Below are 14,589 nucleotides of genomic sequence, written 5' to 3'. Positions count from 1 at the left end.
AGGTCAAACCTTCAATGACAAGCGTTTTGTTTTCTGTTTTCAAGCTCACCGTCTCCTCCCCCGCCGGGCTGAGACTTACAGCGTGAGAGTAGGCGCCATAGGCCCCAAACTGGATGGTCATGGGACTGAAGATGCCGAGCTGACCCGCCATCTGGTGCATCCGGCGCAGTGTCCGCTCCTTGTCCGTGTCTGCAAATTTGACCACCAGGCTGGACGAGGCGCCCTATAGGTAAGTACACACATTAGAATATGTTATGTTAGGTTTCACGTGGCGCAGAATGAATTACCTCCAGGGACCTTCTGATTTCCTCAGGCTTGAATTTTCAAGGTTTGAAAAGCTTGTATTTTGGATGAAATTACTTTAAAAGTGAAATTATAATTAATCTTTCACAACAAACTTAATTTTAATCCAAATACATTTGCAGTTTTCTTGTTAGTTAAACCTGTTTTTTAAAATTTTATTTCCATGCCTGTTTTCATTCCCACATATTCTCATTTTGTGATTATGAAACAGAATATCAACTCTATACGTGATAAAGCAAAACATTCCATGTATGCATTGATACATATAAATTTACCCCCCCCCCAAAAAAAAAAATTTCTGCTCAATTGCTTATTCATTGGTTGTCCAAACGATGGAAGGAATACACAAAGGAATACACATTACTTTCACGCTTTATATTGGACGGTAAGAATATCGTTCAGCAATACTATTGCTTCAGCTCGTCTGTTGATTTGACCAGATTTTACTTTCTGGTAACTAATTATTGACCAGTAATCGAACATTTGGAAATAAAAAAAACAAAAAACAATATATCCTCAATGTCAACTAATTTGACATTAACTTTGACTTTAGGTTTCTAAGATTTCTAATAAATGATGCGAAACATCAAGGTTATAGACAACATTGTCAGCACAAAACATCTGAACCGTCCCAATATATTGGCTATTCAGAAAAAAAATCCCCAAAAAAAGCAACTGAAAAAGTAAGAATACGTACAGTATGTGATCAGTATGTTTGTATGTGTTCCATCACTTCATGATACAACGCAGCATTAGTGGAAGTTTCCTGTATTGCGGCTTCTTTCGACTAGTCCATTGTGGTTTGGCTCTATTATGCAAAGTTATAGTAACCACTAATAACTAATGAAAGGAGCGAGAACCTATACCGGTATTACAAGATAGATGTGCGTGCTTTGACTTTGTGGATTGCTTGGACGTTGTCTCTTCCAAATGTGCTTGAGACTTGGAAATATACAGTACTTTGGCACAGATCGGAGCAAACAAATCAGAGTTTGGGTGTCAAGTGTATTCAAGGCCATTAAAAATTGTCTAGTGTGAGTGCGTCCTCTGTCTCCCAATAGATTTTGCTTCTCTGACCAATGCGAGTGAACATACTTCCTGACCGTCAATAAAAAGTGGAGAATGTACAATCCCAATTTTAATGAAGTTGGGACATTGTGTTAAACATAAATAAAAACAGAATACAATGATTTGCAAATCATGTTCAACACTTATTTAATTAAATACACTACACAAACAAGATATTTAATGTTCAAACTGATAAACTTTATTGTTTTTAGCAAATAATCATTAACTTATTACGTATTTTACGCTTCATAATGCGCCACACATTTTCAATGGGAGACAGGTCTGGACTGCAGGCAGGCCAGTCTAGTACCCGCACTCTTTTACTATGAAGCCACGCTGTTGTAACACGTGCAGAATGTGGTTTGGCATTGTCTTGCTGAAATAAGCAGGGGCGTCCATGAAAAAGACGTTGCTTGGATGGCAGCATATGTTTCTCCAAAACCTGTATGTACCTTTTAGCATTAATGGTGCCGTCACAGATGTGTAAGTTACCCATGCCATTGGCACTAACACAGCCCCATACCATCACATATGCTGGCTTTTGAACTTTGTGTCCATAACAGTCCAGATGGTTCTTTTCCTCTGTGGCCTGGAGGACACAATGTCCACAAGTTCCAAAAACAATTTGAAATGTCTGACCACAGAACACTTTTCCACTTTGCATCAGTCAATCTACGATGAGCTCAGGCCCAGAGAATCCGGCAGCGTTTCTGGGTGTTGTTGATAAATGGCTTTTGCTTTACATAGTAGAGTTTCAAGTTGCACTTACGGATGTAGCGCCAAACTGTATTTACTGACATTGGTTTTATGAAGTGTTCCTGAGCCCATGTAGTGATATCCTTTACACATTGATGTCGGTTTTTGATGCAGTGCTGCCTGAGGGATCGAAGGTCACGGGCATTCAATGTTGGTTTTCGGCCTTGCTACTTACATGCAGTGATTTCTCCAGATTCTCTGAACCTTTTGATGATATTATGGACCGTAGATGATGAAATCCCTAAATTCCTTGCAATTGTACGTTGAGGAACATTGTCCTTAAACTATTCGACTATTTTCTCACGCACTTGTTCACAAAGACGTGAACCTTGCCCCATCTTTGCTTGTGAATGACTGAGAAATTCAGGGAAGCTCCTTTTATACCCAATCATGGTACCCACCTGTTCCCAATTAGCCTGTTCACCTGTGAGATGTGCCAAACAGGTGTTTGATGAGAATTCCTCAACTTTCTCAGTCTTTTTTCCACCTGTCCCAGCTTTTTTGGAACGTGTTGCAGCCATAAAATTCTAGGTTAATGATTATTTGCTAAATACAATAAAGTTGATCAGTTTGAACATATCTTGTCTTTGTAGTGTACTCAATTAAATATAGGTTGAACATGATTTGCAAATAATTGTATTCTGTTTTTATTTATGTTTAACACAACGTCCCAACTTCATTGGAATTGGGGTTGTACTATGCCTTAGTTCAACGGATGTCTTGCCATCTATCAAGGAAGTCAGTGGAACTGAATATGCAACCATTATGAGTGCAGTCATTTAGCTGTCAGCATTAAATGAAAGACAATGGTGATTGATGTGTGCTTTTGCAGTCTTTCAAACTCCAAAAGAATTGTGATCCTAACCAGATCCCGCAGGAGTTCCAGTCATCTGGCAGTGAAGCTCTGCTGTATACAATAGTGAGTTATTAGATTTGACCAGAGCCTTCAGCATATAACGGGCGAAGTATTGACTAATGGCTTTACCTTATGGCATATATACAGTAGTTCTGTGTTGATGTCCAGACTCCTGAAAATGCATCCAATTAATTCATTTTAGAGACGGACACCAGAGTCAGTTCCTCTGTGACATCCAGGGCAGAGAAAGTCCACTGTGGCCGGGCTGCTGTTTAATTAAAAGAGTTTTATGCTTGGAAAGAGCACTAAGATGGAAGGACGCAGAACCCCAGAGGGTCAGCTGGGATATGGTTATTAAGATCATAAAAGCAAAGATATGACAAGATGAGATAAAAAACCTGGGATTCTGTCAGAAAATGTCTCATGCTGACAGGGTCTGTACAAATTAAGGCTTTGATTGAGATTTCTATTGTCTCCTGGAGTGTGGACTTTAGAAGTGAGAGCGAAGTTACCAGTGCTGCCATACACCTGTTTCTTTACGCATGAATAAATTGAAATTGAGAAAGCTACACCCAGATGCTCCCCATGTCAGATTGCATGAGCATGACTACTAGTTGTATCCCAGCGGAAAGGCAGAGAAGCAAGGATGCCTTTGCCCTCGACAACCAAACAATGCAACAGAGCAGTAACAGTCTGCTACCATATGACACGGCCAGTATCTTACAGTGCAGCAGTCATACTTAATAGTCACTCATTTGATTGTATCCCAGTGGGGGAACCCACAGGATACATTGGATTAATAGTTGTCTGTCCACCACCGTAGAGATTGGTGTTTACAGTTTAGTTCATTAGGATCAACATTGTAAGTTGTTGTTAATAACAATGCTTTGTCTCAACATGGGTAACAAAAAAAAATAAACAAAAACAAATCATCTATTTCTGAAATTTGAAAGAAAGTCATGACATTTTCAAGTGGTTATTGGAACGTGACTGTTTTGTCGAATGACTTTTATGGTACATAAACAATTGAATGATACCTGATGTACGGTGGCCTGGAAGTGCAAAACAATATAACAAATTGTGAAACACTTTTAGATTTAAAAAAAAAAAATGAAAAAAAAAAGAAACACTTTTACATGTCAGAAAACTAATTAACAAAATCAGAAACACTTACAAAAGACGAAACAAATTACAATTGAGACAACCCGGAAAGGGAACGTCCCATTTCACAATCATTCTTAGAAATCCCACACCCTTTCTCGGCAAGACCCGCCCCGCTTCAACATGATTGGGTCCTGCATCGCAGGAAGGGTACGCTACGCAGATGTAAAGAGATGTCCATCCCAAATATATAAAAACAACAAAATTAAAAAACAAATAAAAAAACAAAGGAGTTTACTATGGTTAGGTTTAGGACTAGGGTTGGGATTAAGGCAGTTTAGGATGAACTAAAGTTAGGATTATGGTGGTTAAGGCTGGCGCACGACGAGCACCGTCGCCAAACCCGACTGAGCTATGATGCAGTGTGCATGGTTTGGCAACTGTTTCCATGAGCGGCCGATCAGTCGGCCACCGGTTTTGACGTGATTAAAAATTATAATCTCCGCTGGACGGCGTCTTCACGTCCCATTTTACATTCAATCAAAATGCACAGAAGCTTCCCCCTACGATGAAAATACATTTCCGTGCCGTCACGTTGCCTCGGCTCAAGCCATATAAATAGTATGTAAAGCATCAAATGTTGTTTTAAATCAATACTTGCCTATATTCATAATGTATAATGTGCCTGTGCATGAAAAAGCTAAGTTTGTGGCCAGAATGTACGTTTAAATGAATGGAGCCGGCAGCTTCCTTTCAAATATCCACACTTTCCTTTTAATTCTCGCCAGTATCCTCTCCCTTTGACAACCTGCTTCTTCCTTAACTCTTAATCTATTTTTTTATGGTTTAAGAAATATGATCAAGTACAATATATTGTATATACAGCATCAAACGCCAATACAGGCTCACTGTTCATGGCGTCCACATATACAATCGCTCAATGTGCGGGGGTGCGTCGACAACTCTTTTTTTTATGCAATGGTTTGGTCCAGTCGGGTTCGACCACACAGTGTATATTCACGTCATCACACTAAATAAGTCACATACTTATTTTACCATCTGGAAGGAGGAGAGCGTGTTCTACAGGGATACAGCAGCCAATCATAGTGCAGCGCCGCGTGTCCTGGAGCCAGTAATATTGGAGAAGGGCGTGTCCTTCCAAAAAAATGCACTGGATTCCCTAATGATGTTGGACGTTCCCTTTCCGGGTTGTCTCAATTGTAATTTGTTTCGTCTTTATTAAAAGTGTTTCTGCTTTTGCTCATGTGTTTTCTGAAATGTCAAAGTGATTTGGCTTTCGTTAATTTGTTTTCGCAAATGTAAAAGTGTTTTGGCTTTTGTTATATTGTTTTGCACTTCCAGGCCACCGTACTGATGGGACACATTGCGTTTGTCTATGAGTGTGTAAGGCAAATTACAGTAGATGTGATTTTATTGTCCCATCCATCCACTGTCTGTAGTTCTTGTCCTCATTAGGGTCGCATGAGAGCCCAGTGGACTTTGGACAAAACGTGGGGCACACTCTGGGCTAATCGCTGGCCAATCACAGAGCACAACCACCAAACAAACAACAGTTCACATCTATAGACAATTGAGTGTGTGTTGTTAATTTAACATCCATGTTTTTGGAATTTGGTAGAAAGCTGGAGTATCCAGAGAAAACCTACACAAGCATGTGGAGACACCTGGGACCCCTCGACTGCGAGGCAGATGTGGTAACCACAACAATTGTCCTTTAAATTGTCCCAAAATACCTAAGTTGTTCTGCCAAAAAGCATAACCTTTATCAACCTAAAACTTACTTACAACCAATGTTCCCTCTAAACTGCGCGCCTGCGCAATGGCGCACTGCCAGCACATACTCAGCGCACAAGAAAATCTATGCTGTGCAAAAACATTAAATTCAACAGAAATGTATTAAATAATGTCTGATTTTACACCTGATATAATCTAATTAATTAGACCAATAATATTGTTTTCTGTAATGCAATGTAACTCAGTGAGCGACAGGTGCCCAGCCAATGATACGATACGGTTCACTTATGCTACGCAGCCAATCATAGCATTGACAATGCTTGCATATGTGCCCTGCTCATACGTGCTGTGCAGGTTAGCGAGCTAACAACGGCGGAGTTAAGAGAGACAAACGCTAACCCCTTATCATGGCGAAACGAACAGGCAGCGAGACATCCACTCATCAAGCCAAAGTGAAAAAGAAATGTGGTTCTTTTAAGATGGAATGGCTGTCGGAGTACGTGCAAATAGAAGAACAAGCGATGAAACTGTGTGATAATTTTTCCTTTTTGAGTGAGAAAGGTGTACTTGCAAAACATGCAACGAAGCCAAAGTAGCAAGTGAGTTTTCGGAGGGAAAAATGTGGACTGAATGGAGGTTGGACTACCTCAAGCGTCATATTCAGCAGAAATGTCATTTGAAAGCTGTTGGAATTGTACGAAGACTCAAGATGGGACAGGGGATCGGTACATTATTGCGGGAGAGTGCAAAAGACAGAGATAAAAAGAACGAGCTGTCACACAAAGCAAAATCTGACCCCGAGCAAGTTAAAGTTCTCATTGACAATATTTTACTTGCTATCAAAATGAATGCATCAATGCTGTCAGTTAAACAAATCCGCGATCACATGGCAAAGTATGTAATTATACCAGAAAGCTGGCAAAGTAAAAACTATGCCTTTGAATTTGTGAACCCAATCAATGAAATAGTGCAGAATGAGACTATGTGCAGTGTTAAAAATGCACCCTGGCATACCCTGATAGTAGAAGAGAGCACAGACATATCAGTACACAAAATGTAGTCTTATATATTAAATATAGGGAGGAAAATGATGTTAACCATAAAACTGTGTTTGGTGGCATCATCCAACTGACAGCTTGCACTGCTCAGGATATTGTGCAGGCAATAACTCAGTTTTACTCCAAACATGGACTGGACATGCAGAGAATGGTGATGTTGACCTCCGATGGTGGCTCAGTAATGCTAGGAAAACACAACGGAGTTGCGGGTTTGTTAAAGCGCCAAATACCACACCTAACTGAACAACATTGTCTGGCTCATAGAGACGACTTGGGCATTGATGATGCCTGGAAAAATTTACCTTTGATGCGTGATGTGGAAAGTCTTAGAAATTCTTAGAACTGTGTATTCCACTTTCTCTCGGTCCACTGTGAAGAGGGGCAAAATGGAGGACCTAGCAAAGATTCTTGATGAAGAAGATACACTGTCATTCAGGCCTCTGAACGAAGTGCGATGGCTGTCACGGCACCAAGCTGTCAATGCTGTTCTGAGAAACTACACTGTGCTTGAAGAATTCTGCAAAAGAGAATTCACCGATAACAGAGATCCAGTGGTAAAGTACTGCAAAAAGCTGAGTGATTCAAAGCTCAAGGTTACTGTCACTGCTCTGGGAGCTGTTTTGGGTGAGCTGGCACAGCTCTGCCTCACTTTACAAAGACGCGACCTGACTTTGATGGAAGGACACTGCTTTGCTAGAGCAAAGATTGAGAAGTTGCGTTCCCAATACTGTACAGTGGAGTGACCATGTCAAAGAGGCTACGGGGACCTCATCAGCTGATTGTCTAAATACTGTTGAGATTACTCTTTTCATTACTACTCTGTGATCACATGGATGCTCATTTTCCAGAGGATGAATTAAAGGAGTGGCCTGCATTTGACATTGAAGCATTGAGCTCAAACATCAGTTTTGACTATGGATCAGCAGACATTGCCACACTGGCAAAGAAGTATGAGGCCATTCTCCACCACCCACTGTCTATGGAGGCCATTAACAGTCAATATGCTGAATTCAAGTACATAATGAAGCAAAAACTTAAACAGGGGTCAAGGGCACATTCTCAGATATGGTTGCTGCAGCACTTAGATGTGAGGAGCTAAAGGAGATCTCACAGCTTGTGGATATTTGTGCTACATTTCAAGTTTCCAGTGCAGATTGTGAAAGAGTATTTAGTTTAATGAATCATATCAAAACAGCATCCAGAAATCATCTTGAAGTGGCACATTTAGACCAGCTGATGTGCATAAAGTCAAAGCAAGAAGCAGAGGAAGTCATCGACCTGGACAAAGTGTACAATCATTGGAGAAGCGAGAAGGACAGACGTGAACAATAAGGTAAAATTTAAGTCAGATTTGTGCATATTCTAGTGACATTATTTAATTTACATTTTTTAAAATAATAATTTAGCATATTGTTAAATATGAGGAATGGGAGTGACGACGCTGAAGCCCTCCCCCACAGTTTCCAAAAAATCCTAGAGCAAACCCTGATTGGTAGTAGAAATGCTAATAAAAAACTGTGTAATTAGATATTTGACATACAGAGAGTTACACAAATGTACATTGTATCACAAGCTACAGTGCACGTTATTGTGCAAAATGTGAATGTTTTAATGTGAACAAAATTATATGTCTCAAGGTGTATATGTGTCATTTCTTCCAGAACATGACCCTCACCCAGGCCACTAGTGGACCTCACCCAGGCCAAAGTAGGACTCCTGTGTTTAAAGCATTTTCATTTCAAGTGGGCCAAATCAATTATATTAAAAGTTAACCAATGAAAATGGCTGCTGTAATTTTTTTCTTTAAATAAGCCATGCAACTTGCGATGATCCAAGGTTTTGAACAGGTGTCATACTGGTATGTGGCCACAGCGGGCACATCTGATGTTGCTCACAGTGGTCCTCAGTGCACTCAAGGAGCTCGTGTGTCTGCCCAGACACATGAAAAATTAGAGGGAACATTCCTTACAACTATATATGTTGTTTTTAAATGTCAAATTCTTTCACTGTACAAGTTAGTCACTTGTGACAAACAAAAATTGAATTGATGTTTTAGGTAAAGCCGGAGTCATTGGTGGTCAAACTGTTGTTGATTGTCAGAACTAATCAAGATGACGACTGTCAACTGTCCTTTGACTCGGAATGCTTATTCTAAATAAATGCTCACAACAAATCGTCTATCTGGAGCATTTATGCATAAAATTATACATAACGTGACTTTAGGCGCAGAGTCAGAAATTCATCCGATCGCCATGGGAGCGGTAGGGACCTGCCAATCATTTCTTCTAACCTCGCGTACATTGTACAACCACGTCGGATTAGATTTGAATTCAACCGTGATTCAAAAGTGCCATATACTGTATGAATCGGTCTTGAAACAGGTTTTGGTTGATGGTCAACTCAAAATGAATGATAATTGTATTACTAGACCTCAGCTTTCCTCCTGTTACATTATATTTAGTAGCTATCAAAACAAAGAGAGCTTGCTGAATGCTGACAAATGTACAGTAAAACTACCCTGGGGAATACTGGAATACTGGAGCATCAATGCGGCCCCCGGGGGACATTTCGCCACACATCGGATCCTATTGGAGGCAGTCAGTGTTGCTCCTGAGGCCAGAAGACGTCTTGATTCCTCTCATTCTATGCCATTTCAATTAGTTGTACCCTGGCACGGTAGAATTAACAGAACTGTTTTATTTTCCATTTCTTATTTGATTCCATTGCACAACCTGACCTTTTTCCATGTCTTTCTCAACTTTGGTGGCCATTTGAAGGCACCAGGCGGTTTGGTTTAATGAGACTGACGATGAGCAAACATTGTCCTTCTGCCTTGCTGCCAGTGAAGCCTGCCCACCGTGGCGACGCCGCCTGGCATTTAGCTCACACCACCCTGCGTTTTCATATTCATTTAATACCTCGCGGAGGATGAGTTGTGACAATTGGAACAGTCAAAGCCGGCCTGTGCTGTCAACTCAAAAATTGGGCCCCCGCTTCCTCAAGTCTAAATTTCACCTTCGATTGTGAAGAATCTGATGCATTCCGACGAGATGTGGGGTTCATCTCGTGGATCGACAGTTTCCATTAACAAAAGAGGACAAGCGAGATACTGTATGTCTGGGTAATGAAGGAACAGGTGGCGGCCGATGACAAAAAAAAAAAAAAAAAAAAGCCTCTCCTGACTGGATGCAGAAAATCCCAAGACGACAAACAAGCAGAATAATAACCTCCAGCAACAGGAGTCTTCATACCTGGAGAGAAAATGAATTCGCTGAATTTGATAAGGGCCAATGGGGAGCCGTCACTTTTGACAGGTACAACGAAGGAATTTGCCATGGGTTCAAAAAGTAATCTAATTCCTAAAACAACACACTTGACTTGTGAAAATCTCCCCGTATTGGATTTTATATAGGCCGGGAAACGGGGCAATGGAACAATATACAGCAGTAATTGGGGGATTAGAACTTGACTACGCCCATGGAATGGCATTAGGCTTTATCGCTGCAGTCCTCGCGACTCAATTGTGTGTAAAATATGTGCAAACAGGTAAACAGCCTCATTTTCTTCCATCTTGAGCAACAATATGTAATATTACAGCAAAATGTTTCTCATGAGGGATAATAAGCACAGGAATGATCAATAATAAAGTTTTACCTCCCTGCGGAGCAAAATTCTTTTGAAGGATAAGCGAAAGTTTGATGACACGTTTAAACTCTCACGACATTAATTGAGAGTGTGTAATGAATTATTTGAATATATGATAGCGAGTTCTTTGGTAAATGAGTGAACTCCCACTGGGCCTAATGTTGCATGGCTGGTAAAACCACTAGGGAAGGTTGTCTCTCATTAGCAGTGCATGTTGCTGTCTTGGTTTGGCCTTTCTGTTCTACCCCCCAAAGACTGCAGCAGCTGCCAAGTAAAGCCGCATATAAAGCCCAGAAACACCAAAAAATAGAAATACTGCCATTTAGACCTTTGGACAAAATGACAAGACTGGTCATTTACCTGTGATTTCCTTGACAATATACAAACATTTGTACAACATATGAACATTTTCAATACAGAAGTAATTGGAGGAAACTAATATCTAGTAATCATGAGAACCGTGGTCTCTACAAAGCCGCTGTTGACTCAGTCTGAACTAGTTTTCTGTCTAATGATGTCAACATGGCACCGGCTGTGGGAAATTGAGCGACAATTCCTCAAATCAGCATTGGGCTCAATATATCACTGGACTAGAAGATGTTGACTATACTCCATCTCCAATAAACACAATTTCCAGCGAGTTCTTTTCTTGTCTCAGTAACTGTGGTCTACATCTTGGATCTGGTATGCTGTTCCGGTATCATTACAAGCAACTTCAATTCCGATTCACCTTCCTTTTCAGACCATATGGTAATACTGTAACTTTTTCTACGAACCAAACCTTTTCCAAAATCAACCTCCCCCAGCCATCACTTTTCACCAACTCAAGAACATTACTCTTATCAACAGCCTCCCCAGCACAGACTCACTCTCCACACCCAATTAACTGGTTACTCACTACAATAATAATCTCCATCATCTCCTCTACACACTTGCTCCATTAAAAAACAGATCTGTATCGTTCACCACCTCTGCACCCTGGTTCACCCCTGCACTGCGACAATTAAAATCCAAAGGTCGTCAATTTGAACGGCTCCAAAAAAAACTGGACTCACTATACACAAGGACATGTAGGGCCATCATCTTAACCACGACAAAGACTTTAATTTAAGACAAATTTACCTACTACACAACCCTAATCCATAAATATGAAGGTTACTCCAAGGCACTATTCTCCCTGCTTGGCAATATTTCATACCCACCGGACTCCATTCCCTCCCACTTGTATTCATCTGCTTTCTGTAATTCCCTTATGTCATTTTTCGATGCAGAAATCAAACAGATCCACCAGTAACTTCCTCCTTCCTTTGTCCATCCTTTCCACTGCTGCTGTCCTTGTTCATAGCCTCTTCACTTGCCGCCTAGATTATTGCAACTCTCTCCTGCTTTGATCTCCCCCCAAGTCACTACAAAAACTACAGCTTCTCCAGAACTCTGCCCTCTACTCCTCCAGCCCTACAACAACTCCACTGGCTCCCTGTCTAATTCCGCATCCAATATAAAATACTGATCTGGACCTTCAAGGCCATCGCCATCAATAACCTCGCCGTGCCAAATCTTGGTGACCTCCTTCACATTGCCATACCCTCCTGCTCTCTCAGATCTTTGTCCACCATCCTCCTCACTGTCCCTTCTGCCCATCTGTCCACTGTGGGGGACAGAGCCTTCAGTCACTCTCCAACCTGTTTTTGGAACTCACTCCCACCTGACCTTGTTAACCGTCTTCAAATCCAAACTCAAGACACACCTATTCTGGACTGCCTATTGACTTCAACAATTCCCATATCATTTGCCTTTTAATTGATGTTTAATGTTCTGTTATTTTTAATTTGGCTGCTTCATTATGTCTAACTATGTGTAACTATGACGTCGGCACTCACCTAATTATGTGAATGTACCAAGGCGGACCTCTGCTATTATGCCTCTGATGGCCAAAGGAGCTGATGCGAAGTTGAGCTCCAATCACACAGACCTCTGCTATCGCAATGCCTCTGGGCAGCATGAATAAACCAATATGACAATGGCCTGGAAACAGTACTTCAGAACATTCAGCGAGAGATTACACTGGGGAACACAATTTTTGTTGAGTTAGGTCTGACAGCTGTTTTTAACAAATTTTTGGGTGCGGAATCGAAATCTGATGTCAAATTTTCTCTATCACGTCAAGTTTTTGAACAAAGTGAGAACAAAACGGAACAAATGAAATATATACCTATGTGAATAAAACACGAAGATGGAATAATTACAAGCTTTCAAAACTAAAAAAAACTGCATAAAATGAATTTACAACGGTATGCCCATGGTTACAAGGTTAAGAGAAAAGCCAGAACAAATCCTCTTAATTCCTACTATGCTAGCTTTCTGTTTGCAGATATTGATAGAACTGGCCTATTGGGAGCTACACACACCTCTCACCGTCTCAATTGTGACTGCACAAACAAGTTGCCACGTAGCCGTAGATGAGTTCAATCATAATCAGTTGGTAAGTCTTGCTACAGCTAATCAGTGGAAGTTTGCTTATTTGGAGGGTAAGCTGTGCAGAAAAAACTTGACGTGCTAGAAAAAACTGACTGCAATTTTTGTGTGAGCATGCCAATTTTAGTTTTAATCAGCATAAAAATCTAAACTCAACAGAATTTTTTTTTCAAATTATTCCCCAGTGAATCCCACCCATCTATTGTTTTTACATATCGCTTGTCCTTAATAGGGTCATGGGTGAGTTGGAGCCTACTATAGATGGTTTTGGGTGAGTAATCAGGTGTGCTGAGGAAAATTCTCCAATTTCACAAAACTGGTCCAAAAAAGTATTTACTACAAATAATGCATCTTTGTTCATCGAGCTATGCCAGTCACATATAGTGATTGGCAGAACAGTTGCATGCTTTTCTACTCAGTGGTAAAAGGTACAATTAACTATCAATCATTATTTTAAGTACAGCAAATTTTGTGACATTTATGTTTGGTTGCGTGTCGTGAAATGTTCCTAATGTGAAATATATGTACCTTGGCTCAATAAAGGTAGGGAAACACAAGAGACAGACATGCTAACCATTATCTCACGGTACTGCCTTTCTCCCATCCCCAAAAATACATACATTAAAAAAAATAAATAAAAGAATGACTTAAAGCTTGGTGTTTTTTTCCTCCCGATCATGCAATGAAATTTTGTCAAATGTCCAGCTGTCCACAAGACAACACTGTTGCCAGGAAAATAGCCCATGAAACAATGTCTCGCATTGACTCTAATCACAGTGTTGCTTCCATATAAAAGTGCGTTAGTGTTGCGACATTCGGACTGAGGATATCCAAAACCTCATGCAGCATGTCACAGCTTGAGATTCCACAACACCTCGCCGTGGTGTTTGATGCACTCCACAATGCCACAACAATGCTCTCTGGCTCGGTCTTATCTCTCATTAATCCACAAGTAGACTATCACACACACCTGTACACTCTTGTTGCTGCCAACGCTGCTGAGGCTCCACGGGGCCTGTCAGTCGCACAGTGACAGCCAACATGACAATGGCGACAATTTGCTCGCTTGCCTGTCTTACCCTTGGCGCATTCTATTTTGAAGTTCCGCCACACGCGTCTCTTTAGCATGACTCAACCAAGATTGTCTGTCTTTAGAGTTCACTGAAGCACCTGCAGTCTGCAGTAAACATCAATGAAAACTTGAACACGAATTTGGCAGTAGTGGAAAGTAACTAAGTACAAATACTCCAGTATTACACTTACGTAGATTTTTCAGGTATCTGTACTTCACTTGAAAATGTATTGTTTTGATGACATTTTACCTTTACTACCTATATTTGAAAACAGATGTAGGTTCTAATCCTTACTTTGTCAGGATGGGCTTGTTACTTTTTTTAATCTCCGCAGATGATGACAACGTGAAAAAAAGATCTTGGGCTCTTTAAATGCAGAAAAAACGGGACAGTAGCAAGTTTGAGAAACATGAACCAGGGAGGATTAAACTGCACATTTGGAGAAGCAAGATTTTCTCTATCCATGGTCTTATTGGTCTTAAAAACATTGCGACCTACA

The 14,589-nt window shown here is 40.6% G+C and overlaps 1 protein-coding gene across 8 annotated transcripts in view; it reads right to left on the bottom strand.

Annotated features, from left to right (window-relative positions):
- The window catches only part of celf6 (CUGBP Elav-like family member 6), a 235,643-nt gene that overhangs the window by 37,976 nt on the left and 183,078 nt on the right, over nucleotides 1–14,589 (bottom strand). For 7 of the 8 annotated variants that reach the window (XR_009767677.1, XM_061668797.1, XM_061668788.1 and 4 more), the window contains exon 6: nucleotides 50–223. Coding sequence is in view for 7 of the 8 variants with exons in the window: in XM_061668797.1 (XP_061524781.1) it covers nucleotides 50–223 (174 nt within the window). In the remaining variant the exon portion in view is untranslated. The remainder of the gene's footprint in view (nucleotides 1–49; nucleotides 224–14,589) is intronic. The other variant, XM_061668847.1, reaches the window with a different exon arrangement.

Source organism: Phycodurus eques, chromosome 2 (assembly GCF_024500275.1).
Source record: "Phycodurus eques isolate BA_2022a chromosome 2, UOR_Pequ_1.1, whole genome shotgun sequence".
In the NCBI taxonomy this organism is placed as follows: Eukaryota; Metazoa; Chordata; class Actinopteri; order Syngnathiformes; family Syngnathidae; genus Phycodurus; species Phycodurus eques.
Note: the sequence above shows the minus strand (reverse complement) of the source record. Positions and strands in the feature narration are given on the sequence as shown.